This window comes from Neopelma chrysocephalum, unplaced genomic scaffold (assembly GCF_003984885.1).
Source record: "Neopelma chrysocephalum unplaced genomic scaffold, ASM398488v2 Primary Assembly neopelma1_97102, whole genome shotgun sequence".
NCBI classification, from domain to species: domain Eukaryota; kingdom Metazoa; phylum Chordata; class Aves; order Passeriformes; family Pipridae; genus Neopelma; species Neopelma chrysocephalum.
Genome location: NW_020925744.1, coordinates 3,199,269 through 3,224,291, shown reverse-complemented (window position 1 = coordinate 3,224,291; position 25,023 = coordinate 3,199,269). Strand labels below are relative to the sequence as shown.

Below are 25,023 nucleotides of genomic sequence, written 5' to 3'. Positions count from 1 at the left end.
TTAGGAAAAACAATAGAAGGTTTAAAGAACATAGCCTCAATTTGCTGTTCAGTTATGGGGCAGTCTTGCCAGGATAACAGAACGAAACCTGGCAAGGTCTAGCCTTGCAGAAAGCAGTGACTACAGAGGCCACAGCTTTTCATGTCTATCAAATCTAAATTCTGCCCTGTTGTGTGGTAGATGCAGTGCTTTCTAGCATTTAATATTGCACACAGTGCCACTTTGCGTCTGTCCTGTCCCTGTTCCAGCTTTTTTCTCCACTGTCCCGTTCCTTGTAATTTAAAATGTTTGTCTATATTGTATGCCATTTGATTGTTTAAAATAAAAGTGGATCTGGCTATTTTCAAGGAAAAACTTCCATCCAGTCTATTTATTCTGGCAGTAAAATAAGACTGAGACAACTGGAGATTTACTTAGCTTTTATAGTTCTTGTAAATAAAACACTTCCTTATTAAGTAACAAATACAGGTGTAATTAAGTCTGTTCTGAAATTAAGTAGGAATTAACAGCTGTTCTGATTTTTGTCTGCATACACAAACCTGAGAAGCCATTTGAGGTTCTCCCTTACCCGGTGCTGTAGCCATGCACAGAGCCACCTGGAGGCAGCATTCACTCAGCTTGCTACAGGCCTGTCTTTGGAGAGTACGCTTTGCTGGGGTTTCATCATACAGAAAAAACTAAGAAGAAATTACATAGTAAGAAACATGATTTTTAAACAGCCTTTTTCTTCAAAGGACACATCTTTGATTTTCCACAGAGCTGTAATACTGTGATGCTCCTGAAAAGTGCTTTGTTGCAGAAATGCTTGTAGGAAGAGCCCACAGGATCTTCCAGCATACCAGCTGACATAATTCATACAAGCATGCAAACTTTTCTTCATGGGGCTGAAGAACACCGTTGCTTGACCTAAATTATTGTAGAGTCTTCTTATTCTTGTTTTTTTCTTGGATGAAACTGACATATTTTTGTTTGTTTGTTTGATTGATTGATTAGAAATAAAAATTGATAATGGAATTTCCCTCCCACATTACAGTTGTCACTTCAATTGCACTGAAACAATAACATGCAAATGTTTGCAAATAAATGCTACAAAACAGTTTTGAACCACCCAGAGACAACTTGTAATGCTTGTAAATCTTCGTTTGATGGGTGTTTGCTGTTGCTTTGTTAATTGTGAGATAAGAGTCATGTTTCTACCTTCCAAATATACATTCCTCAATCTGCTTTGAAATTAGTTTCATAGCAACTGCTATGCCATTATTGCATCAAGTCCTATTATACAAATTTGTTTTTCTTTTCAGATATTCAACTTTACTGGACACAGAAGCTCTGAGGTGAAGTTGACCAAAATATATGGGAAGTCCATCTGCAGATTCCTAATGTTGGGATGTAATTGATTGCTATCTGTCTCAGGAGTTGTACATATAGAGGTATAGTATACACCATTAACACAATTTAGTATCATGATTCCATAAAATTTATGACAAATACCGTCTCTCTCAATAAAGTGGAACATAAAGGGAAGGTAGTGAAGAATTTTGTAGCAAAGCAAGTTGCTGAAATAATATATTTTATGATAATATTCTCCCCATCCTATTTCAATGGTGTCTATACTTCATCATCATCATGGCTAGGCTTCGCGAACGAAGATTTGGGAAGGGCTCTACCCACGTTTGTTACAAGCTCGCTGGTGGCTAAAAAGGCAAATATGAGATAGACATGTCTAGTTGCAAAAGGCACAGCAGAAAGACTCCTTAGGTGGTATATTCTGCAAGGCACGATTCTTTCTGCATTGTCTTTTCTCCTCCGGGGTGATCCTGCGTGCTTTCTCAAAAGCATCAGCAGCGTTATAGATGGTGTGTCTCCAGGCCTCCCAACTGGAGGCCAGAGTAGACCAGTTATGTTGATCAATATGGCCAAGGCTGAGATTGGAGTCCTTGTATCTTCTCTTCGGGGCTCCTCTCTTGTGGCAGCCAGTGGCAAGTTCACCATAAAGCAAGATCTTAGGGAGGTGGTGGTCCTTCATCCTTGAGACGTGTCCTGCCCAACGCAGCTGTGTTCTCAGCAACATGGCCTCAAGACTTGTGATTGCTGCTTGTTCTAGAACACATGTATTGGTCACATAATCTGACCAGTGGATGTTTAGGATTGTGCGGAGGCAGCGTTGATGGAAGCATTCTAAGAGTCACAGGTGGTGGCGGTAGATGACCCATGATTCAGATCCATGTAAGAGAGTAGACAGCACTATGGCTCTGTAAACACTGATCTTTGTACTTTTCTTCAAGTGTTTATTTCGCCAAACTCTTTTATGAAGCTTTCTGAAAGCATTATATGCCTTTGCTAACCTGTTGTCTATCTCTCCGTCAATCTTACCATCCGAGGAGATGAGGCTACCTAGGTAATTAAACTGCTGCACTGATTTGAGCTCTGATTTGCCAATGGTGATATGGGGATGATGAGGTGCCAGTTGATGGAGAACTTCTGTCTTCTTTAAGCTGACTTCGAGCCCAAAGAGCTCAGCAGCGTCTGCAAAGCAGGATGTTAAACGCTGCAGAGCTGCTTCTGTGTGGGCGACAAGGGCGGCGTCATCAGCATAAAGCAGCTCCCAGACAAGATGGTTTAAGGTCTTAGTGTGGGCCTTCAGTCGCCTTAGGTTGAATAGGCTTCCATCAGTACGGTATCGAATGTAGATACCGTCCTGATCATTGTGGCCCTTTGGAGCACCATGCTGAAAAAGACTGAATAGGGTTGGTGCAAGAACACAGCCTTGTTTCACACCATTAGTTATTAGAAAGGGCTCAGAAAGTGCATTGCCATATCTGACTTGGCTGTACTGATCCTCATGGAGTGAGATGATAATTTTAAGGAACTTGGAGGGACAACCTAAATGTTCCAAAATTTGGGATTTTGTCTATACTTAATGCAAGATTAAATGAGATTAGTTTATATTCAATATTTCATGAAGTCCATGGAGTAGAACAACACAGATATATGAATCCACTTCTTTTGATGTTTAGATTTAAAAAATGTCACTGAACCTGCCACTGTGAGTATAGAAAAGAAGGCAGAGTCACAAACTGCTTTAGGAAGAAATTTTGGTACCTGAGGATGTCAGATTTGGTAGGATTTTTAGAAAACTTTGTCTTCAAAAGAACAAGGGAAAAAAGTTATGTTTTCTGTAAATTTTGTTACTCACGAATTTCCTTCTTCACAATAACCCTCTCCTTGCATTCCTGTGGTTTACAAATAAATCAGGCCAACACCTGAGATTACACAGAGGGTCCTGACATTCAGCCTCATGAGTAAAGATTTATTCTCTGGATAGCAAAGACTTTGGGTTTTCACTTCTGGATCTAAACTTCCAAGGTTCAGATCACTTCACTTCCACTTGCAGGTAAAAAAAGCATAGAGATAGGAAGAGATCTGATGGAGGTGATCTCTGGATTTATGATGAACTACAGACTCAGAGGCCGCAGGGAAAGGATGAATGAACAACGTCTGTTTGATTGAGAGAGAAGCAAGGAATGTATGTAAATCTTCAAATGTATGAAAGACTTCAGCAAAGATAAAGTGAAGAAATTCTTCATGTCTCCAATGAGCTGAAAAGAAATAATGCATTTAAATTCCATCAAGGAATATTCAAATTAGGAAAAACGTGTTAAGAATAGTGAAATAACCAGACTGCCTGGCACTAGCATGGAAGCTCCATCATTAGATGTATTTCCAAACAGGTTAAACAAATGCCTACCCCTATGAACAAATGATCCTGCCTTAGGGTACCAAATACAGGAGCTAACCTTCTAAAGCCCCGTTCACTTCCTATCTAAGTTTTCAGACAGGCTTTCTCAGGAAACAAATTTCCTAGGATTGTGCTGTCAGCCTATCTCTTTAACAAGTCACGTAATTAATCATTAGAGGATGGTGAAGGGCCTTGAGGGGAAGCCGTATGAGGAGAGACTGAGGTCACTTGGTCTGTTCAGCCTGGAGAAGAGGAGACTGAGGGGAGACCTCATTGCAGTTACAACTTCCTTGTGAGGGGAAGAGGAGGGGCAGGCACTCATCTCTTCTCTGTAGGGACTAGTGACAGAACCTGAGGGAATGGCCTGGAGTTACGTCAGGGGAGGTTTGGGTTGGATATTAGAAAGAGGTTCTTCACCCAGAGGGTAGTTGGGCACTGGAACAGGCTCCCCAGGGAAGTGGTCACAGCACCAAGCCTGACAGAGTTCAAGAAGTGTTTGGATAATATTCATGGACGTGTGGTGTGACTCTTGGGAATGGTCCTTTGCAGGTCTAAGGGTTGGACTCAATGACCCTTGTGGCTCCCTTCCAGCTCACCATATTCTGTGATTCTGTGAAAGCTGTAACATGTCTAACAGTTCCTATATGCCTCATCAAGATGTTACGCAGAAAGAAATGGGAAATAAAGCTTGGTTGGCTTTGTTGCTTGGTGGTTTTTGGGTTTGGGGTTTTTTTTAAGGCAAAGGTGTTGGATTTTTTGTTTTGTTTCGTTGGGGTTTTTTTGTTAGTTTGGGGTTCTTTAGCGATCAGTAAAGCATCCTGACAACTTGCTTTCATCCCATTGTCAATTTCTGGATAAGCCCAGCCTGTGATATGAATTAAACAGGGAATGTATAGCTTCCTCCTTGGGTCAGATCTCATTTTTAATGTCTTCAAATCACTTCTACATAATTTTCATCATTCTTAGCATGTTAAAATTCATCCTTTTCAAACTGGGTATCTAAACATTCAAAAATCTTATCATCTTAATACCAGGTTCTTCAATATTCTGTATTGTGAAGTCATTCACTTCAATGCAAATTTTTGCATGTTTTGATGGTTTCAAAAAAATCAGCCTAGCTGCTTATATAGTTAGTGTGTGATGGTCAAGCTGCATTCTATGCCACAGGAAGTCTCTAAATTGGTAATGATTGTTCAAAACATTTCTTTACCAATTGTAGCCTGTATTTTAAGCCACTTTATCACACATATATCTTTAATGCTGTGTGCATTCTGGTGATGATGAAAGATCTGGCCTTTCTGTTTTATAGATTTTACATTATTCCACTTTCTGCAGAGGTAATGCCCAGATGCATTTAGAAAGGAAAGGAGTTTAATGTAGTGCATATATACTTAGATGGATGCTTTCCAAATAATCTACATTTTAAAATATCTGCTTTCTTGATTTGTCTGCCTTTGGCTTCAGGCAAAAGTTCCAGCTAGTATTTCAATCTGTTACAAGCCTGTGGAACAGAGATGGCTTTTTTTAAAATCTGTCTGCCAATAACAGTCTGAGAAGAATAACTGAAGTTCCCTATTGAAGTTTTGTATATTTTTTCCCGAACTGTAGAATACCAATGTGGATAGAAATAATGAAATAAACATACATAAAACGTAGTTGAACTAAAGCTTTCAACACTAACTTAGAGAATGGGATTTTCATGAAGGCCTTAATATAGAATGGGTGGGAATTACATTATAGAGAGAAATCTAAGTTGTGTGGTATTTCACAAAAATAAACTATGGAAATGTGTCCTTTACAGGTTCCAAGTACACTGGTACCCTTTCTATGAAAAACCTTCTCAACAAAATCAGTGTACAAATGTCCATGGGTTTTCTTAACTTAAGCAGATTGATATTTCCTAACAGGGTTTTTTCATTTGTTACAGCTAAGATTGTAGAGTGAATCAATCAGCCTTTTTTTTTTTTAAAGTAATGGCATGTTCTACTACTCATATAAACAATTATATGTTACGAGCCTTCAGGTTTTTTGCTATTTTGAGATAACCACATATTTAAAATGAGATTTCCAGAGATCAGATGCATCATTTGAAAATTAGTTTTTTACTGGAGGTGTGTTGTTCTGTTTCAGGTCTCATGATTTAAGGTATGAAGATAATACGAAACTACTCCATCATGTTATTTTTAATTTATTTGACTTTTTTTTTTAATTGCAGAGTAATTTCTTAAGACTTTTAGTCTCCAGAAGAGGAAATCTTGTGCATGCGGTACCTTGAGACAAAAGCAGTGAGTTATTTACATGTCATTTTTCTTTCCTAAAAGTTCTTTTAACCTTTCTCCTTGCATATAAGAAATTTCTGCAAGATCTCATTCTCCTTATGTTTTGATTGCTATTACAAGATGTATTTTTCAGTTTCCTTTTATTCTTTTGAAATCAAGGAAGTGTTACAAATAATTGTGTGTCTGAAGTATTGGCAGCTTGTGTGTCCTTGCAGTAGTCCTCAACAAATCTTGAGGTCTGAGGAAGCTCCTAAATAATCCCAAACTGAAAACAGACTTGGGAGTTGAAGTCTGTTGATACCTTATTTAGAGATGGCTTTTCCCCTTTGCACATGTGAGTTGAGCCAATTACTACTTTCCAGGTATTTATGTGCCTATTCAATTAATGGCACCTAGCTAACAGAAGCTCAATTATTATGAGAATCCAAACTTACTTTTGACTATGTATTCTCTAAACTATTTGTCTAGAGAAAGATTTTATTATCAAAGTTTGCCACATTTACTCTGTAATCATATTCTTTCTGCATTTTGTCTCTTTCATGACATTTTAAGTAATAAATCAGCAGAGTACTCGTCTTCACTGATTTTCTTGTGAAGCATGAAATGGTCTATAGATTAATCATTCTAACATTTACACAACTGCAGTGGATTAGATCTTCTGTTTCTGGAAGAGCTCCTTCAGCTGTTGTTCAGTTGTTGCTTCTTTCTGTTGCATCAGCTCCCTGGCTCCTTTGGTCACTCCCCAGCCATCTGGCTTTGACATGGAAGGACAATATGGCCTTCCTGAAGCAGGCTTCAGGTTCTCCCAGTATTCTTTTCTTGCCCTAAGGAAAGAAAAGGAAATTGAGGAAATTCCCAGCACCTCACAATACTGAAGGAAATGTGGCCTAAATGACCATTGCAAAGGGTCATCTAACTATATTTAAATACAGAGGAATGAAAGCATGCAATAAAATGATACATGCTTAAAAAGTATCTTTAAGGTATTCTTTCCATCCTTGAAAGGAATACTGTAAGCCACTCACCATCAGAAGCTGATCTACAGTACCCTGTCAGTTTTTCATCTTCACTTTCATAAATTACTTTCTCAAGAGCTCCTCTAGTGCTCCTTCACTGCTCCAAGATCAGCTTTAATTCTTTAAAATTATTAACACATAGAATGTTTACAGTGATATTTAGACCTCCACATGAGTTAAGCCAGTCTGCTGCATGGAGCAATATAAGCCTTTGCAAGAGGTGTGCTTTCCAGGTCAGATATACACACCTTGCTCTGACCCAGGGTTTGGTATGCATGCTCAGGTTATCGCCCCAGCTACCATGTTTCTCAGAAGCTTCTGGCAAAAATCCTCTTTCGGGAGCCAGCTCCTCAGCTATTGCTCGGATGTGATATGGCTCAAATCCACAGCAGCCTCCAATGAAACGAATTCCTAAGTCATAGGCCTTTCTTGCATATTTTTGAATGTCCCATCTGGTTACAATTCTTGGCTCCAGACCTGCAAAGACAGTCATATCTTAAGTTTCCACCATGGTCCATTTCAGCAGAGTTTTTGTAAGAAATCATGTTGTTGAAACACTTGCACTCTGTTAGCTAAAGTGATTGTAGATGTAGATGTACCTGTTTGAACTGTCTGACCTAGAATTAATGATGCAAACTTTCAGAAGTCTAGCTTTCTGATTGTGCTGTGTTCTGCTGACCTGTGCTTGTTAGCATTTTTGGCCTTGCAAAAAAACACGTAGTATCTTCTGAGACTGATCGCATGCTTGCCATTCTGACAGAGTTCTTAGCTGAAATTTTGGAGTACTTTCAGTGTTATGGCTATGTTTCCTAATTAACAAGCAATACCTGGGAAATCTGATTACCACAAACTAATCTGTGAAAGTAGAAGGTATCAGTCTATCTGAATAGGAATAAGCCTGCTCATTATTCCTCAAGAATGCTTATTACATTTTTTTTCCATGATCAGCTAACGGCAGCCAATTGTTTCAGCCGGGATCTGTAGCTATTTCTTAGCCTATTCCTTAGTTAGAATCCCAGTCATAAGCATCTTGCTGCCTTAAACCATGTCATTGCTTGTGGAAAGTTCTGTGTGTAGGTAAGTTAGGATGCAATCTTTAGTTTGAACCCTTCTCTCTGTTGCAGGTTGTGGTGAGCAGAGTGACGGGATAACAGAGCTGAGAGGAAGGACATGTGGATGGAGAGGAATAGAAAGCGAAAAGATAAAAGCACACCTCAAAGGGCAGGAGGCACAAGAGCAGCATAACTGGAAAAAAAAGACCAGGGACTGAAGAAGAAACTTTAAGGAATAAAAATATGGGAATGAAAGAATAAAAATCCTCCCACTCCTTAATGCACATCTGCAGGAGATGAACCATTGCGGTTATCAGGCAAGCCTGTGCACTGTCTGTGCACTGAACACTCCACTGGGCAAAGAAGCTGTCGGAAGGCAGTAAGGCTCCAGTAATACAGTAGAGAGGTAGGATTCTTCTCCCTATATCATCTCCCAAAAATTCCTAAAATGCTAGAAGATGATACAAAGCAGATCCATTCTAAGTCCAGTGTGTAGTTAAGAAATGGGTTCAGAAATTAGAAAGCAGAAGGAAGAAAATTAAATATTCTTAAACAGAAAATTATTGGTCTTAGAGGGAAAGACTGGACAAAGGAAAAGTAGGTGGTCTTAATATCACAAGGAAAACTTAGATTAAGCTATCTTAGAAAGCTGTTCAAATAAAAAAAAGCTTGTGTACAATGCTGCAGAGCTGACAAAAAGCATCAGAAGCAAAAATTCATTATTTCCTTGTCTCTCATATATCATGAAAACACTAGTGCAAAATTTACACAAATGATCAACAGTAAGAATGCATCATTGTGCACTCAATTTATACCTTTATAAGCAACAAAACTCCAGGGGAACAGTGTAGAGTGTCTCCCTGTCTTCTCCACCACCCTGTCACAATCCATGTGACCTGATGAGATGCATCTGAGGGTCCCGAGGAACTGTCAGATGAAGTGGATAAGCCACTAACCATCATATTTGAAAACTCATGACAGTCTAGTGAAGTTCCCAGTGATTGGAGTAGGGGAAACATAACCCCCATTTAAAAAAAAGGAAAACCCAGAGAACTACAGATGGGTCAGTCTCACCTCAGTGCCCACCAAGACCATGAATCAAATCCAATGGAAACTATGCTAAAGCACATGAAAAATAAGGATCTGATTGGTGGCTGCCAATGTGGCTTCACTGAGGGCAAATCCTGCCTGACAAATTTGGGCTGCTATGATGGGGTTACAGTGTTGGCAGAGAAGGGAAGAGCGACTGATATCACCTTCCTTGACTTCTGCAAAATATTTGATACTGTCCCACACCAAATGCTTTTCTCTAAAATGGAAAGACACCTTCCCAAAATTGACTAACATTCTGTTTCCATGTCTGTCAATCCATTTCTTTTCTTGGCTTTATTCAGAATTAAATATCTATAACTTAACTTTATGTTAAAATTTATAGTAAAAAGAGATTTAAATTTTCGTCAGTTTTTGATGAAAAGTTTGTAACCTGTTCTTAGATTTGCCCCCTCTATATATCTACTTCTGAGATAATTGGGTGCTTTCACTGACTGGGACATTTCTTTCTAAAATATTGTCCTTATTTAATTAGTGACATTTCAGAGAAATTCCAGTAACACAGAAGGGAAAACACAGGAAAATGGATAAAGTTCTACAGAAAAATAAATACTGCTGGCATCTAGATGCTGGAGTTTGCCAATACAACATGGCTAATGCTTTCCTAGATACTGAGATATTGTTGGCCCGTACAGAGGTTATGTACTCTTCAGATATCTAAATACCTCTTTGTCCATATTGCCTTTCACAAAAAACAGTTAAGTTGGTCAGGTTAACGATGATTTACCAAACAGCTTATCTGCTATCAAGTGACCTGTTGCTACTTCTGGGTATTGAAAACATTCACAAAATGAGTCTTTGCCAATTATTCACAAAATTTCTGAATGCGGAGATCTCATACAGATTGCTTAAAACATACAATCCAAGAATGAATCTTTCAATTCACTTGATTGCTTACTGCATCTGTTCGATCTTTTTTTGCTTGCAATCAGAGGAGTTATATGAAGGAATGAATAGGATAAATGGTTCCTAACACTTTTAAACATCTCAGAATATTTTCAGAACTCAGACATGTTATTACCATTTAATGAATGCCTCAGGCTCACTATTCTCTTTCCGTCATTTATGTAAAGAAAGGAATTTAAAGAAAAACAATGACCTTCCTAAAAATCACATCCATCTCTTAATTTTTTTCTACAAATTCAAGTTGTGAATATTTAATACCATATAGTTTGATCTTGAAAAGAAAGGTGTATGTTATCTGAAAAAGAAAGAATTTTTCTAATCAACCTTAAAATGTGTAAGCTGATTCTGTCCTTATGTTAAAGGGATCCTTTGCACCGCAGGGGAAAATAAGCCTAAATACACAGGCCTTATATACACAACAAATGGCTGAATCTTTCAATTTTTGTAGAGTTTCTCCTGAGCATAGTTGTAAAGCCTCTAAACTGCCAATTTGTTAGCAACATTGAAGTTCCCCTTCTGGTTTCTCTCTAGTCTCACTTAAATTACACAGTAACACTCACAAGACTGAACTATTATGCAATAATCATGCACCTATATCCAGTTCTGCATATGCATTGTACATTAAATCCCTACACAGGTACACATAGGCCTTGTGGGATAGTGTTTTTTTGAGTATTTGCTTTTGTTCATTTCTTTGGACTGTTTATAGCTGTTCTGAACATGGTTCTATAGCACTGGGAAGAAGAAAGTTTTTAACTGAGTTTAGATTATGGCATTTTAACTCTTTTCATCGTAATTTCACTTTCAGTCATATGCTGCGATACTAGTGAAGCACTGTCACTATGTGGATGATCTTTAATCCAATACTGTACTGTAATCTGCCTGGAAAATGCCAGAAGACAACTGGGACTCATCCTATTGTATAGAAGGACACTTTGCAGCGTCAGCTTTACTAAAAGCTGGGGAAAAAAAAAAAGAGGAACATAAAATAAAACAAAACCACAAATAAATAAACAAACATACAACAACAACAGAAAAGATACCCTTGTCTTACCAAAGGGAAATTCTGGAAGATCAATAAAACCCTGCTTTCCACAATCAGGTGTATGGAAAGCAAGTGGTTGGGACATCAGGTGGGCTTTCAGTTTAGCAGCCTGCAAGCCCTCTTTCATCAGTTTCACAGTTTCCAGGGAAGTTTCTGGATCAAAATGGCAGTTGACTCCAACAATAGAAGCACCTGGAAGGAGGAAAATAACTTCAAGTCACATCTCCACAGGAAGTGGGAAGTGAAAGTTCTGTGCCACAGCAGTCCAGAAGCAGTACAGTCCATCTTTACACCAGCCTTATAAAAACAAGGCAGATGTGTTAGAGCTCAACTGTGCTGAGGTTGATCATTCCATTTGCATCTCAATTGCACTCCTCTTTATCTTCCTGATGATGAATGACATCTTCCCCTGTTCTACAGCTGCTTTTCTTACCAGTGTTTAATCAGTGAAGTCTGATTATGTACAGCCACACCTGCAAATAGTTAGAGGTTCCTAACCCAAGTTCTACCTTTGGATTTCAATTCTGACTGGAAAGGAAAAGAGTAGTTCCAAACAGATATAATAAACCGCTGTGCCATCATTCATCATGCCCCTGATTAGTTTCTTCTGCCTTTCCCCTTGTCCTGGGAATAGGCAAAATTATTAATTTTTTTCATCCTCTTAATTCTCTCATCCTGGGTTTGAACTATGCTTCATACATTTCAAAAGTACATAAGCAGAGAATCAAAGGTGGCTTTGGATCCTGCATGTGATTCTAGAATTTGGGGCTGGGTCTGTAATGAAATTTGAGTAGGTTTAGGATTTTTCTATATTCATTATCAGCTGTCTGTGGCTATTGCTCCCAGCCATTGCACTCTGATTATCAAGGATTTCATAGCTGCATTTTCATCTGTTTTTACAAGACTGCTTTAGTAAAGTACACATAAAAACTTTACTACAGAATCAAAACTTTTATCAGATATAATTGGGAAGCTACCTACTTCAGATACACATTCATTTATCTCAATAATTAAGGACATTACTTTGTTCCCTGCTTTTAAAGGGCATATTAAAAGAGATTCTTACCAGCCTTTACCAGCTGGACAGCACATTGTCCAGGGGACACTCCATGCATGTCTCCTTCTGGACCAATGCACATTGTAGCTGCAACTGGCTTTCCAGATTCTTTTAGAACTTCAACTGCCCACACGGCCTCTTCAACATGTTCAAAATACTGAAAGAAATTAAAACTGGACTACTTTAGTTTCTTGGCAATGAAGCATAAATACATTAATCCAGACCCCAAATTCACCAGCAATATAATGACTTGATTCTTTTCTGATTTATACTAACAATTCGGTTGAGTTCACTGACCACCCAGTTAAAAAAGGATTTTTAAAAGTCAGTGAGTAAAAGTAAGTTAAACATAATGATAATTTTGTTTCAGAATAAGACTGCCCATACAGGATTTGATAAATCAGGGATTAATCCAAGAACTATTTTAATCTGGAAAAGTCATCTTAGGTTGATTACCATGTATGGGAAGAAAGACCCCATTATTATATCCTCTTTGTACCAGTATAGAATTTCACTTGACTGAGGTAGAAACTTAGGTTTCAAGGTCCTATTCTAGGACACCTGCAGGTGGTGGTGTGCATTTAGTAAAATATCTGATACTACTGGGACAAGAGCACAGCAGAAAATTTTAAAGGAAGAAGCAATATATAGTTGTTCTCCCTAAAGTAAAGTAACATCTTAAAAGTCAACATTGTGCCAGTTGAAGGCAAGTACTTTTTTAAAGACTTACCTCTGCAATTAGGAAGTCCACATTCTTTTTCATAAAGACCTCTAGTTGTTTTTGAAAGGCTGCTTTAACCTCTGTTTTATCCTTGCAACTTAAGTATGATGGTGTTTGACTGACTCCTCCAGCCACCAAAGCATCCCCTTCATTAGCCACTTCTCTTGCAATGTCACAAGCAGCTTCATTCACTTTCTGGCACTGTGTGAATATAGATTATGTCAATTTTACCTGGTCAGAGATACACATATAATTTCAGAGAAAAAAAAAGGACAAAAAAAGTCAAAAGCCATAATATCTTTTTCATATTCTTTTATAATTTAAATGGATTTTTAAATAATATTGATTAGGAAGATCAAATTCTTTAAGAAAAATAACAAATACTAGGAAAAAAATTCTTGCTGCCTCTAAGTTATCATATTATAAAATACTACAAAAAACACATTACCTTTAATACATTTTACACAAATATTCTGTGGAAAGTAAGTATTTGGTGTGAAGTAGAATTTTCTTTGCCTCTTAGAAAAGATTTAGTTACCTTTAAGTGTGTGCTTTTATTCTGACATTTGTGGATGGAAAACAAAATATATGGTAATTTCAATTGATTTTTTTTAAATGTATTTTTGTGTTTTGATAATTTAAAAGAAATCAGATACAATATTCATACAGAATTATTTAAGGCATTTTTTTAAAAGATATTATTAATTATTTGATGTTAAAGTTACCAATTTAAGAATAATAGAGGGAAACTTATCAGTATTTGTGATTAATTAATCACCTAAGCTGAAAGACAGATTCCCTCTATAGGTAAATCAGGATGACCAGAACAGCTTTGGAAAAAGAGGTTAAGCTGGGGAAAAAAATATTTGGAGAAAATCTATCCCATTATTTGGGATAGATAGCAAGTACTGATTACAACAGGTTTCTCTGCAGTCCATGGACTACTTAGAATCTACATAGTTTTCTCTCAGCTGAAGTTTTCCATGGTTGCCTTAAAAGATGTATCTGATTTTTAGGGCTATTGCTGACAGATGGTGTTCCCTTGTGCTCAGGAACATGTTCAGGAACTCGGAGAGGTGGAACCATAAACCACTTAAATCCTGAAAGAACCTGCTTCTTCAACTGGCAGGAAATCAATTTTGAAAGGTTTGCTGCAATGGATTCTCAATACCAGGTGCTCTCCAGCCTTTATAATTTTGCATGGCAGCAAGAATTGCAGCATGGCTTGTTCCAGAGGTACTGTGTTTCTGGGACTACCACTTCAGATATTAAAATGTTGCATCTATTGAATGTAAAGATACAGCATTTCAGATAAATTTGGTCATGATGTTTTGTTATGACCTCAGTTAAACCTAAAGTGTTTCCCTAGTGTCCAGATTGTTCTAATTTCTAACTGAGGCTATCAAGATACAAAGATATTCCTTCTTCCCTGAGTCCTGGGGAATTTTCTCTATTTTGTGCTATAGGACCAAAGGGAAAGGATCAGAGAAACCTCTCAGTGGCAACTATTCTACTCTCAAAGGAGCTATCTAGAAATGCTTGTGCCAGAAATCCCACTGGACCTTGGGAATGTGAATACACCCAACATCCTACAACTCCTTTTTGCAGGGGGTAAGAAACATCAGCGTGGTACATCTGCTGATGTAACGGATTATCCTTACATGGGACAAGAGGAATATTGACCACAGTGTATAGCTTGGATTTTTTCAGTTGTTACTTTATTGAAGATATGGTTCTAAAAAACATTTTGTTCTAATTAGCCACTCATTATTTGCTAGGATTCTTCACCATTTTTGAAGCTGATTATTAATTTCTCTGGATGTTAAAGCATATCTTTCTTTTTTTTCCCACTACTTTTGCCTTTTGTGTGTTTAGTCCTCCCTATAGTCTTTGTATCAAAACTTCAGTAAACCAATCTCCTCAGATGGGAAAAAGCACAATGTGGGCATTCTCTTTACTCTCTTCATCCTTGACCTATTTTATTTGGGGGGGGTAGTTTATTTTGGTTTTTGTTTGTTTTTTGCTAGGCTGGTGAGGTTTTTACTTGTGTGTTTTCTGAGGGGGTTTTTTTGGTTGGTTGGTTTTGTTGTTGTGTTTGGGATTTTTTGTCCTTGTCTTTCTTGCTAAAACTGTTATGACAAACTGTGAAAGTACTTGATAATCTCTCTACTAAACCTTTTGAAATTAATCAATTCATTTCATATCACCATCAAAACTGTTTTACTCACACTTATTTTTTCAGCTACATAATTGCCCCTGTTCTCTAGTTTGTCCTCACTGGCGTAAAAGGTGAATGTCTGCAGAACATTAGATCCAGCTCTGAGGAATTCCCGGTGAAGCTGACGAACTGCAAAACAAGAGACAAAGAACAGATGTCGGGTACAGTTATTATTGTGTTACCCCAAAATCAAATGTTTATTGATGTAATGTTACTGTAAAATAAGTGATACTGTGTTTACTAGAAGAGCACAGAAGCAGTACTCCAGTCTGCGTAGAATTTCTTTCTTCTCACTCTCAGAACGTTAGGTAGAAAACTTTCTCCTTAATTTTTCTTTGCTAAGAATGACTGAAGATTTCTATGTAATTAGCAGATTCATCTTTGCCTGCCACCTTGCCTATCTTCTACTTTGTGCAGTCCTTCAGACCTCCCAGTTATAGAGCTGCACAGTGATTTGGGAAGGGAAAGCAGACATATAACAGAAGAACATGAAAGCAACAAGGAATACCAGACAAAAAGATCATCAAATGAAACAGCTGCATTAGCTTCTAGACTATGAAGAAGAAAACAGAAGAAACTATTGGGGCAACAAATTAAGGGACAAGAGGATATTTATACAGAAGAATATAGTGTTTTATTACTTCCTCTATTTTGTATTTTTGAGTTTTCTCCTTTGACAAAACTCTAAAAGAGTCTAGTCAGCCAAAATCAAAGCTCTGTTTTGCTAAATACACCCTTAATTAAAAGATGCTTCCTTGCTCCAGAAAAGTGACTCACAACACAAAGTTAATTCTTCTCATATGTCTGCAGATGATCATTTTACTACAGAGACAACATTTTACTATGGAGACAACAACCTTAAAGGAAAGGTTGCCATTACTTTGAATGGACAAATTTCCTCCATTAGGACTTTGGGAGTAGGCTCTGCAATGATAGTTTGTGCCTTCCTGGCTGTAAGCAGTACACTGTGATTGCCACAGCAGGAACAGAACTGGAACTGTCAATTGATTTTATATGTATATCCACAGAATAAGAATTATAATAATTTCTAGAACACCACTGATCCTGTAAAACAGAAGTAAATGCTTGACAGCTTATACCAAATATAGGAATAATTTATTCCCTAGATACTGTACACAAGATACTTACTTCCTACATGCACAGGAACACTGCAGTTTCTGTGGCAGATGTTTAGTAAAGGTTTCCTGAAGACCTGATTTATCATAACTCATTGTCTACGGACAGTCTGAGTCATTAAGAAAATGCGCGAATTTGTCATGAGTATAAAATTACTCCCTTCTGCTGCAACAAACACAGTTTTCCACACCAGAAAAGCTCACATCAGCAGTTTGAGTTGCAAGAATCAACCTGCATACATGCAGGCATGTTTGCTTTCACTGAAGGATCAATGAAAGTGTAGTGTCCTTGCTTTTCTCTAGTAGTACAGTATTTAATTTCTAATTACAGCCTTGTAATTACCCCATTGTGATTTAACACAGTGCTCCTTTTCTCAGCAGTCACAAAGATCTTTTCAGGAACATAGGTTACAGCAGAGCTACATTTCAAAAAGTCCCTGAGAGCTGGTTAGAGCCTGGTGCTAGTAATGCCAAGGTTGTGGTTTCAATCCCTGCGGGGGCCATTCATTTAAGGGTTGGAGTTGATGATCCTTGTGGACCCCTTCCAAGTCAAAACATTCTGTGATTCTGTGAAAAGCCCCTGGAATCTGCATGAACTGGTGGGATCAAATTTCATTCTTATACTTTAACAAAGAGACAAAGATTCATAATTTAGGGAGTATTCTTTTCCCTACACCATTACAATAGGCTACTGATCCCAAATATAAGGGCTGTCTCTGTATGTTTCTAGTGCTCTGTAATTTCTGTTTCTATTCCCCCCAGTGAGAAAGCATTGATGAAAACCAGTCAGGAAATGGGGAAAGGAAAAAAAAAATCTACAAATATTTTCATAAATGCTCTATGATATTCAATAGCAGACCAGATTTGTTTACCCCCATGATTGGTGGTCTTTAAATATGGTTCTAGCATTCCTAGAAGAGTGCCTGGTATTTGTGTGAATAAGGATGGTGACATAAGTACGCAAATGAAACACAATCTAACACACGGGATTAAGGAACTTCATACTCCAAAATATCAGATATGTGAACAGAAGACTCTTGATTGGGTCTACATTTTGAGGGAAAAAATGAGCCTGAATCTCATTTAACCTCAGGCAGATCGTTTTTTACCAGAGGAATGAATGCACTGTTGTTGGTATCAAACCCACAGCATGATGCACTATCAAAACCACAAACCACTCGGTAATTTACTTGTGTGACTTCCAGCATGCTAGTGAAACTGTGTTTTCCTCCAGCATTTGAGAAATGGGGCTAAGAGCCACATATGAGACTAAACCATTGTTCATAATCTGATGCATTTTAGGAGTCAGATGTATAATATATAACACTATGTTTTCATTTCACTCTGCTGTGAGTTGGACATTCCATAAAAGACAGATATAAGCTAACAAGAGATAGGGGCAATAAGCACTACCTGATCTGTCTCAGAAGAAATATTTAGATCTCATTTCTAAACTTGTCAGTTTGGTGAAACTTCTCTCCCGTAGTACAGACAATGGCCTTAAACTCACTTTTTTTAAAATTTTTTTTTTAATCCCTTGCTGCATTCTCAGAACTTCCCACCTTTTCCTTCTTTCCTTATAAAAACAAGCAGCTCTGGTAGTTTGTATGGTTTTTACATCCACTGGCTCAGCCAGTTGCTCCTTGTGTTCCTTACACCTGCTTTCAAAGTAACATGACCCCTGAGCATGCAGAAGCAAAAAAGCAATAATGGAGAGGAGGCAGCTCCCCCCCCCCAAAAAGCAGTGAATACATTTCCACTGAAGGGTGTATTTATAAATAGCCTGTAAGAGACATGTGGAGAGGGTCAAGGTTTTTGAGGTGCAAAATAACAAGCCAAGGGGAAATAAAGAGCATGGGATAAGTGCTGTGAGTTGTAAGTTGGAACGTGCAGAGGCAGACAAAGGTAGAGGTGGAAAGAAACAGAGAGAGATAATGGAATTCTCTTTGGGATGAGCAAAGAGAGTCAGCAAATTAGGTCATCAATCCTTAAACCTTTGCTGGAGCTCTGCACTATCTAAGGCTGTCCATAACCCTAAATTAGGCATGCTACACATAAGTGACACTTGAAGCCTGAGAGGAATTAGACTGAATGAACAGGTAAGGTGTATAAAGCAATGCAACAGGAAGAGCTAAGAATCTCTCTTTCCCCTCCTCTTCCTTCTTCCAATGTGTAGAAGAAAAAGACTAATTTGGAAGGGCAAACACAGAACAAAGAAAATTTTTTCCCCCAGGATATTCTGAATTGGCTTGTGGGATTAACTGCACATCATATTACTAGTGCAAATGCTTTCTTGTAATGAAGCATACATAAATAGTTAATAGCATCTGCTTCTGCACTATTTATGCTAAACACTATAATCTTTATGCTGGAAGGTGTGGAATAGTCATTCGTTTTTTTCTCCATCCACTTTAAGAGTGTTACTCCATTATCTGTTTATTGCAATTTTTAGGTTCTTATGAGGTCTATCATTCCCCATTTCATAGTGGAGCCAGAAACATTAAATACTCCCATTATGATGTTTATTAAAAACTGTTATTTCTCTGAAAGAATAAAAAAACTATTTTAGCTTATAAATATGTAAGAGTCCTAGAATGACTAAAACAAAACAAAACAGATGGTTAACTGCAGAATTCTTTTTCAGGAGATTTTGTAAATCATAAGCTTTAAATGATCAGCTCTAGGACAGACTGGACAAATTCATGACTGAGAAATCACTTAATGTTATTAAATACAAATGTAACCACATCTGCATCAAAAAGTCCCTGAGATGCAAATTACTGAAGACTGGAAGACCATTTTGAAGAGGTATCTTCAAAACTACATGTTTGCACTATTCATATAAGAATTTGAATATAAACCCCAGTCAACTGCTTTTGGCTAGTGTTAGAACAAGTAAAAGGGGTAAGATGGGCAGTTCCTAAGCTGTTCTTAACAAAGTAATTACACAGACTCAAGGAACACTCCTATTTGAAAACCTACTATGAGTTCCTGTATAGTTATTACTGAGCCAACCATGTTTACATTCACTACATGAATACTATTTCCCAGTAGAACTGACCTGCTTCTGGGTGTTCTACAGTTGCTTCAGGAGTCCAAGGCCCAGCTTTTACATATCCCCTCTTTTCAAGAGCAAAGACAAATCCTCCATCTCCAATCACAATTTCTCCAGCATCCAAGCGCTCTAGAATACCCTGAAGAAAGCAGGAGGAAAGATTAACACTTACTGTGCTTCAGTTTTGTGGCCTTCCTTTGTCTTTGTTGCCATTTTCTGTATTTGCAAAGCAGACATAAATACCTGCAGGCTACCAGAAATACTTCTGCTGTAATAGTAAAAAGTAATAAATTTCCTTTTGAAATTATCTTTAAAGAATGGTATATGTGCTCTTTTGCAGCATAAGGCTTTAATATGTACACCTTTATTATGTCTTTTCATTAGTCAGTTGTACTATATTTCAGAGATACAGTCCCCAGAACTGGAAGTCAATGGCCCAATTCCATTCCCATGAAAGTAAAACAGCGTCTCAAATTCTTCTGTAAAATATATGCAAAAGTTCTTAAAATGAAATACTAGTATCACTAATGATATAGTCAAATGACTCAGATAAATTTTGGAAAACAATACAGGATTTATTGAAAATGGCAAATAAGCAAATCAGCACGCTGGGTGACCGGAAGGACCCCTGCCTTGCCACAGTCCACACCCACAACGGTTGAAAGCCTCTCCTTTATACCCTTTGTGACCACCTCCCTCTCAGTCATGTCAGTCTATTATTGGTTCTAATTTCACGGGTTCGGTTGTGTTTGGTCCCTGCTTTGCGGGCTTCATCCACACTGGTTTTCAGTTCGCGGGCTTTCCCACTATTGGATTTCCCTCCCACGGGCTTTTTAGTCTTGTTGCTGAGGGAAGACGACGGCTGCTCCTATCCTCAAGATCGACCATGTTGGGGCTTTTCCCAAAAGTGGCTGTGGACTACTTTTTCATTAACTTTGGAGTTAATCTTTCATAACTTTTGCTCCCTGCAAACATGCTGAGAACAGGCATTATAAAACAGCAGGGTACCTGACAAATCCTGCAACTGTTGAACCACTGGAACATTAGCTTAAACAATAAGCTTAACTCTCTCAATTAACTCATTCTTATTTCTAACTCATTACAACCTTTATTAATTAAGAATTCATTTGATGAACAAATTATTCATTTTACTTATCACACTAATCTCTTTATCAGCCCATTTGTTTTTTAGCTACAAATGCCACCTTCATAGAGCCTTACCACAAATAACTTGTGACACCAAATGGCACAACAGGCATCACAGAAAAGTAATCATGTAACATTTTCCTACCAAACAAGACACATCTCAAAAGCTGGCCTGCAGTTTCTGACAGTCTTTTTAAGGCCTGGGTTTGCTTGTCCAGATTTACAAAATTAAAGAAAATCCTGTTTTGTTTTTCACAGCCCTGAAATGTTTTAAGATGCCAAATTAAAAACCTTACAGCACCTTGTGATTACTCTTGCTTCTGCCTTCAACTCCATGCTAGTGCAAGGAAAGTGGCAAATTTTTTTTTGTTAAATTGAAAAACATGAGAACACATTAGTTTTCACCTGAAATATATTACTTTTTTTATTCCTTTCATTGCTTAATTGGCTTGTTCAAAATTTCTAAAAAGTACATTGCTGTCACAATAGGGTTTATTTCTGCTATTGGATTGCAACCATAATTCTATTTATTTTAAAAAGTGGATGAATGAATGAAGACTACATATACAAGGTGAGTATAGGAAAAGAATTTATCAAAGGTAAGACTGCAATTCCTCTCCATAGTTTTCTTGACGGCACACTGGCCTTTCAATGGATGAAATTTGAGGGAGTAGGAAAAAGAAAAGCCTCATGGACATAGAGTTAAGTGTGATTTTCATGCAAAGTGGAAAGGTTTTTTAACAATCAGCCTTCAACCTTTAGTAGGTTTTCTTTTTTGATACTTTGTCCTTCATTAATATAATTATCTTACACCGTACATCCAGCAAAGACAAACATTTACGACATCTCAGCCCTGCCCTTTAGGCAGGATGAGAGTATGCCTTTCCAAACAGAAGGAACAGTATGCCAACTGCGCCAGTTTCAGTACCAAGCACAGCAGTGTAAGGCTCTTTGGAGCCTACCAAGCCTGAGAGAGTCACCATTTTTGACTCAGGCACTGACATTGCAGCGAGATGGCAGGACTTCTCTGTGCAGTGCTGCTGTGCAGAGATTGGCCAAGTGCTGGCTTGCAAACCTCTGCATCAGATTCCATTGCACACTGTGGACTTGCCAAAATATTGACCTGATTAAAGCTTTAATGAAGTGTGCAAGTTTTTATCTTTATTTCAGCGGAAACAGGCAAAAGAGTTTTAATGTAAGTGTCAGGAGGCTTTGTAAAGATGTCCTTGCGATAAACTAATTTGCAGTTGTAACCAAATGCCTCAAACGGGGTGAGAGAAAGGCACCCAAGTGATCACTGGTTGAGCCCTGCTTTCCCTGCCTGCCAAAGTATCTTTTGTAGATGGAGTTTGCTTCAGAAATTTAATATCCAGAGAACAGGTATGCAGAAAAAAAAAATTTAACATACAAGCAGCCTCAGTTGTTGCTTGTTAACTGAACATCAAGTAATAGACACATATTGATATCACATACAGGTATTATATTTATTATTATATATGTACTTAAATGCAGTTCAACAGATTTTTTTAACAAGTCACTTACAGGATTTAACAACAGTTTTTCTTCACAGTTCTAGTTTTTTTAAACTGCATTTTAAAATAATCTTCACTTTTGACACACAGAAGCAACATAAGCCATGTTTGAATAGACCATGGCATCTTAATATATTGTGATACATTAAACCTAGCATCAGGGCATCTAATGGCAGCAGAAATAACCACAAAGCACAAAATACTTAATAAAAACTTACTTTGTCAGTTCATATTGGATTAAAATGGAAATAACTTTTTGCAAAGTTTATTATGTGTCTGACATCTTCTCTTCACACCATTTTTGCTTTATATACTGTGTAAAATACCATTGGTTCAATGAGTGTATAGCTAGCTGAATTTCAGCATCAATATTGTTTTGTTCTGCCCCAGAGACCTACAGTTGTGTGCTCATGTCTGATCCAGGTCAAAACCATACTGGCAGGTGATCCGGTACTACACAAATCTGGTATTAAATTACAAGAAACAGCAGGTGTAAAAAGCTAACCAAGGCCTTTTTTGAGCCATCTTTTCACTGTTTCACTTTGCTCCTATGAATGAAGTTGTAGCACATGGTCCATCTATTCACGGAAAGAGTGAGTGCAAATGTCCCTATGAGGATATTCCCTCAACCACCTTTAGGAATGTAACTGAACTGTTGTAGTGGGAATGTTGATGTTTTTCTTTTTTGTTTGGTCTGTGTTTGGCCCCAGCCACCTGTGGTAGTTTATATTCTCCCTGCCAAGTTCACTGATAAAAGAGAGAATTTGTCCTTGGAGGGAGAACTTCTGTGTAAATCATTTTAATTGGTGTTCTACTATTGGTTCATTGTCTGCCAAGGGCATTTGAAGGAGAAGGTGAAGAGGAGAGGAGGAAGGCTTGACCCTCGACTCAATTAGAAAAGACCCCCAAAGCAGACTGCGCATGCGTTAGGGGATTTCTAAAGTTCTCACGCATGCGCTGAAGGGATGCACATATATAACTAAAAGGGTGGGATTGAGAGCCTCTGGTGGGGTGGTGCTGGCCACGCCTTCCCGGGCAGAGGTGCTCATTGATTGTATAAAAAGCAGACAGGTTTTTTGGTTCGGGTTGGCCTGCTCTACATGAAGGATCTAGTTGCCTTTAGCGGGGATGCCTGCTATCATGGGAGCCTGCTAACCCTCCGGAACTGCTGCAGAGGATTTTATAGTATTATGGAGTGGGTAAGATCATCTCATAAATGGCACCTAAGTGAGTAGGGTGTCGTACTTTCCTCTTTGGTTTTCCCCTTCCCCCCAAGGGAGAAGCCACCCTTTTTGTAATAAATATCTGCTTTATTGAGTTCCAACAGTGTCCGGGTTTTCAAGCTTCAGTATGTCTCGAATCCTCCCTAATACAACTGTGTCAGTGAAGAACCTGCTTGGTCTATCTATAGCCTACCTTCTCCTTGGTAGAGAGAAAAAGAATCTCAAAACAACTATTCAGATCTTAAGTAAGCCCTCAAGAGAAGTCCATTGCCTATAGGGGGAACTTACAACCTTCCGCTAGGTGTTGAAGTTAGGTGGTATGAGTATATGCCAAAATATAAAAAGCAGAAAAAATACCCCCAACCTTGCTCCTTTGCAACTCATCTACCTGAAAGACTTCTTCTTGTATCTTTCTGTTCTCATACTCTGGACTTACATGCTACACATAAAAATGTGCAAAACCAGTTCTGAGTAAGACGTGCCCTACTAATAGCAATTGTGTCCTTCGAAATAAAATATGGATACATGATTCTGCTGACCTTCCCAAGCAGCAGTGCAGGGTAGCAATATCAGTATATGTCAGAGAGTTTGATTTAGAAGCTCATAGCTTTGCCTTAATGGCCTGAATGGCTGATGCCTGGGTAACTTTTTATACTGGCTTCTTTCTTTAGTTAATGAGGGAGCAAAGGGCATAGATACACAGGAGTTTGGGTTGATATTACAAATACTGTTGATATCCAGCCATATTAATCAAGAGAAGAGCAATTTGGGGCTTTTAAATAGAGCAGGCAGGATGCTGAAGACAGAAATCCAATTCAATGACAGTTTATCCTTAAAATCTTTACAATTTTAATTTGCAGTGTGTTGTGAGCCCTGCTTAATTTGCATATCAAATACTATTAGGTAAAATGGTCTTGAACTCTGTTGCTCCAGTCTATGTGTTCAGAGAAACAAAATCTCTGTGAGCTATTACAGAGTTAATTCAATCTAATCTATCTCATAATGATGTCCAAATGTCTTAAACGGCTCCATGCTGAACAGTTACAATAATTATCATGGCTTTATTTTAGGTTCTCACAAGATCACCTTACCTGCAGAGACACCGAGTACCTTACTGGGAGATAACCGGCGCAGTTCGCGGGTCATGGCGCTCTAGCAGCAGCTCCCCTGGGGAGCCTACGGGCAGGACTCCGCGGAGGCTAGAGGGGCGGCCGGGAGCTCTGCCCTGAGCCGCTGCCAGACTCCTGGTGCGGGGCTGCTCTCCCGCACCGCCCGGTCCCGCCGGGGCAGCGTCCGCACCGCGGCGGGCGCCGGAAGGGAGTACGGCAGGGACGTCACTCCCTTGCCCACGGGGAGCAGCGCCGGGGGCTGGGTGGGGGAGGGAGGCGGGAGAATTACCCTTTTGCCCTGTTTCGCGGTCTTCCTGATCGGCAGCATCTTCCTCGTCCAGAGACGCCGGGTGCCCGATAACCTCCTACGGCTCGGCGCGAAACTCAGCCCGACGCGTCCTTCGGCCGCGCATTTATAGCCCCGGGAAGGGGCGGGCGCTGGGGGAAGCGCCACGGGCGACACCCCCTGCCCGGTCCGGCCCCTGACCCCGTAGGGCGCCCTGGCATGGCTGGGGCTGCCCTGCTCCTCCCGCCGCCGCCCCCGCCCGGCTCGAGTTCGAGGGGCAGCCGGTGCCCCCTGGGCTGCCCCTTCGGCCAAAGGGCGGTCCGGCGCCCTCCTCCGGGAGGGCTGGGCTCGGCGGGACAGGGGCGGGGCGGGACAGGTCGTCGCGGAGAGCGG

At 39.0% G+C, this 25,023-nt stretch overlaps 1 protein-coding gene and 1 long non-coding RNA gene across 2 annotated transcripts; one reads left to right on the top strand and one right to left on the bottom strand.

Moving 5' to 3' along the window:
• The first annotated feature begins 374 nt into the window (after positions 1-374).
• Positions 375-8,508, top strand: LOC113961219. The gene is made up of 4 exons (XR_003532246.1): positions 375-695; positions 1,302-1,430; positions 3,395-3,496; positions 8,159-8,508. It is a non-coding gene; the product is annotated as an uncharacterized LOC113961219 (long non-coding RNA).
• LOC113961218 (betaine--homocysteine S-methyltransferase 1) lies at positions 5,920-24,758 on the bottom strand. The gene is made up of 8 exons (XM_027671355.1): positions 24,634-24,758; positions 19,341-19,473; positions 15,154-15,272; positions 12,935-13,126; positions 12,214-12,361; positions 11,157-11,339; positions 7,283-7,511; positions 5,920-6,842 (listed from the first exon to the last, which is right to left on the bottom strand). The coding sequence occupies exons 1-8, from the start codon at positions 24,670-24,672 to the stop codon at positions 6,668-6,670; spliced, it is 1,218 nt and encodes a 405-aa protein (XP_027527156.1). The 5' UTR covers positions 24,673-24,758; the 3' UTR covers positions 5,920-6,667.
• Positions 24,759-25,023: the final 265 nt, after the last annotated feature.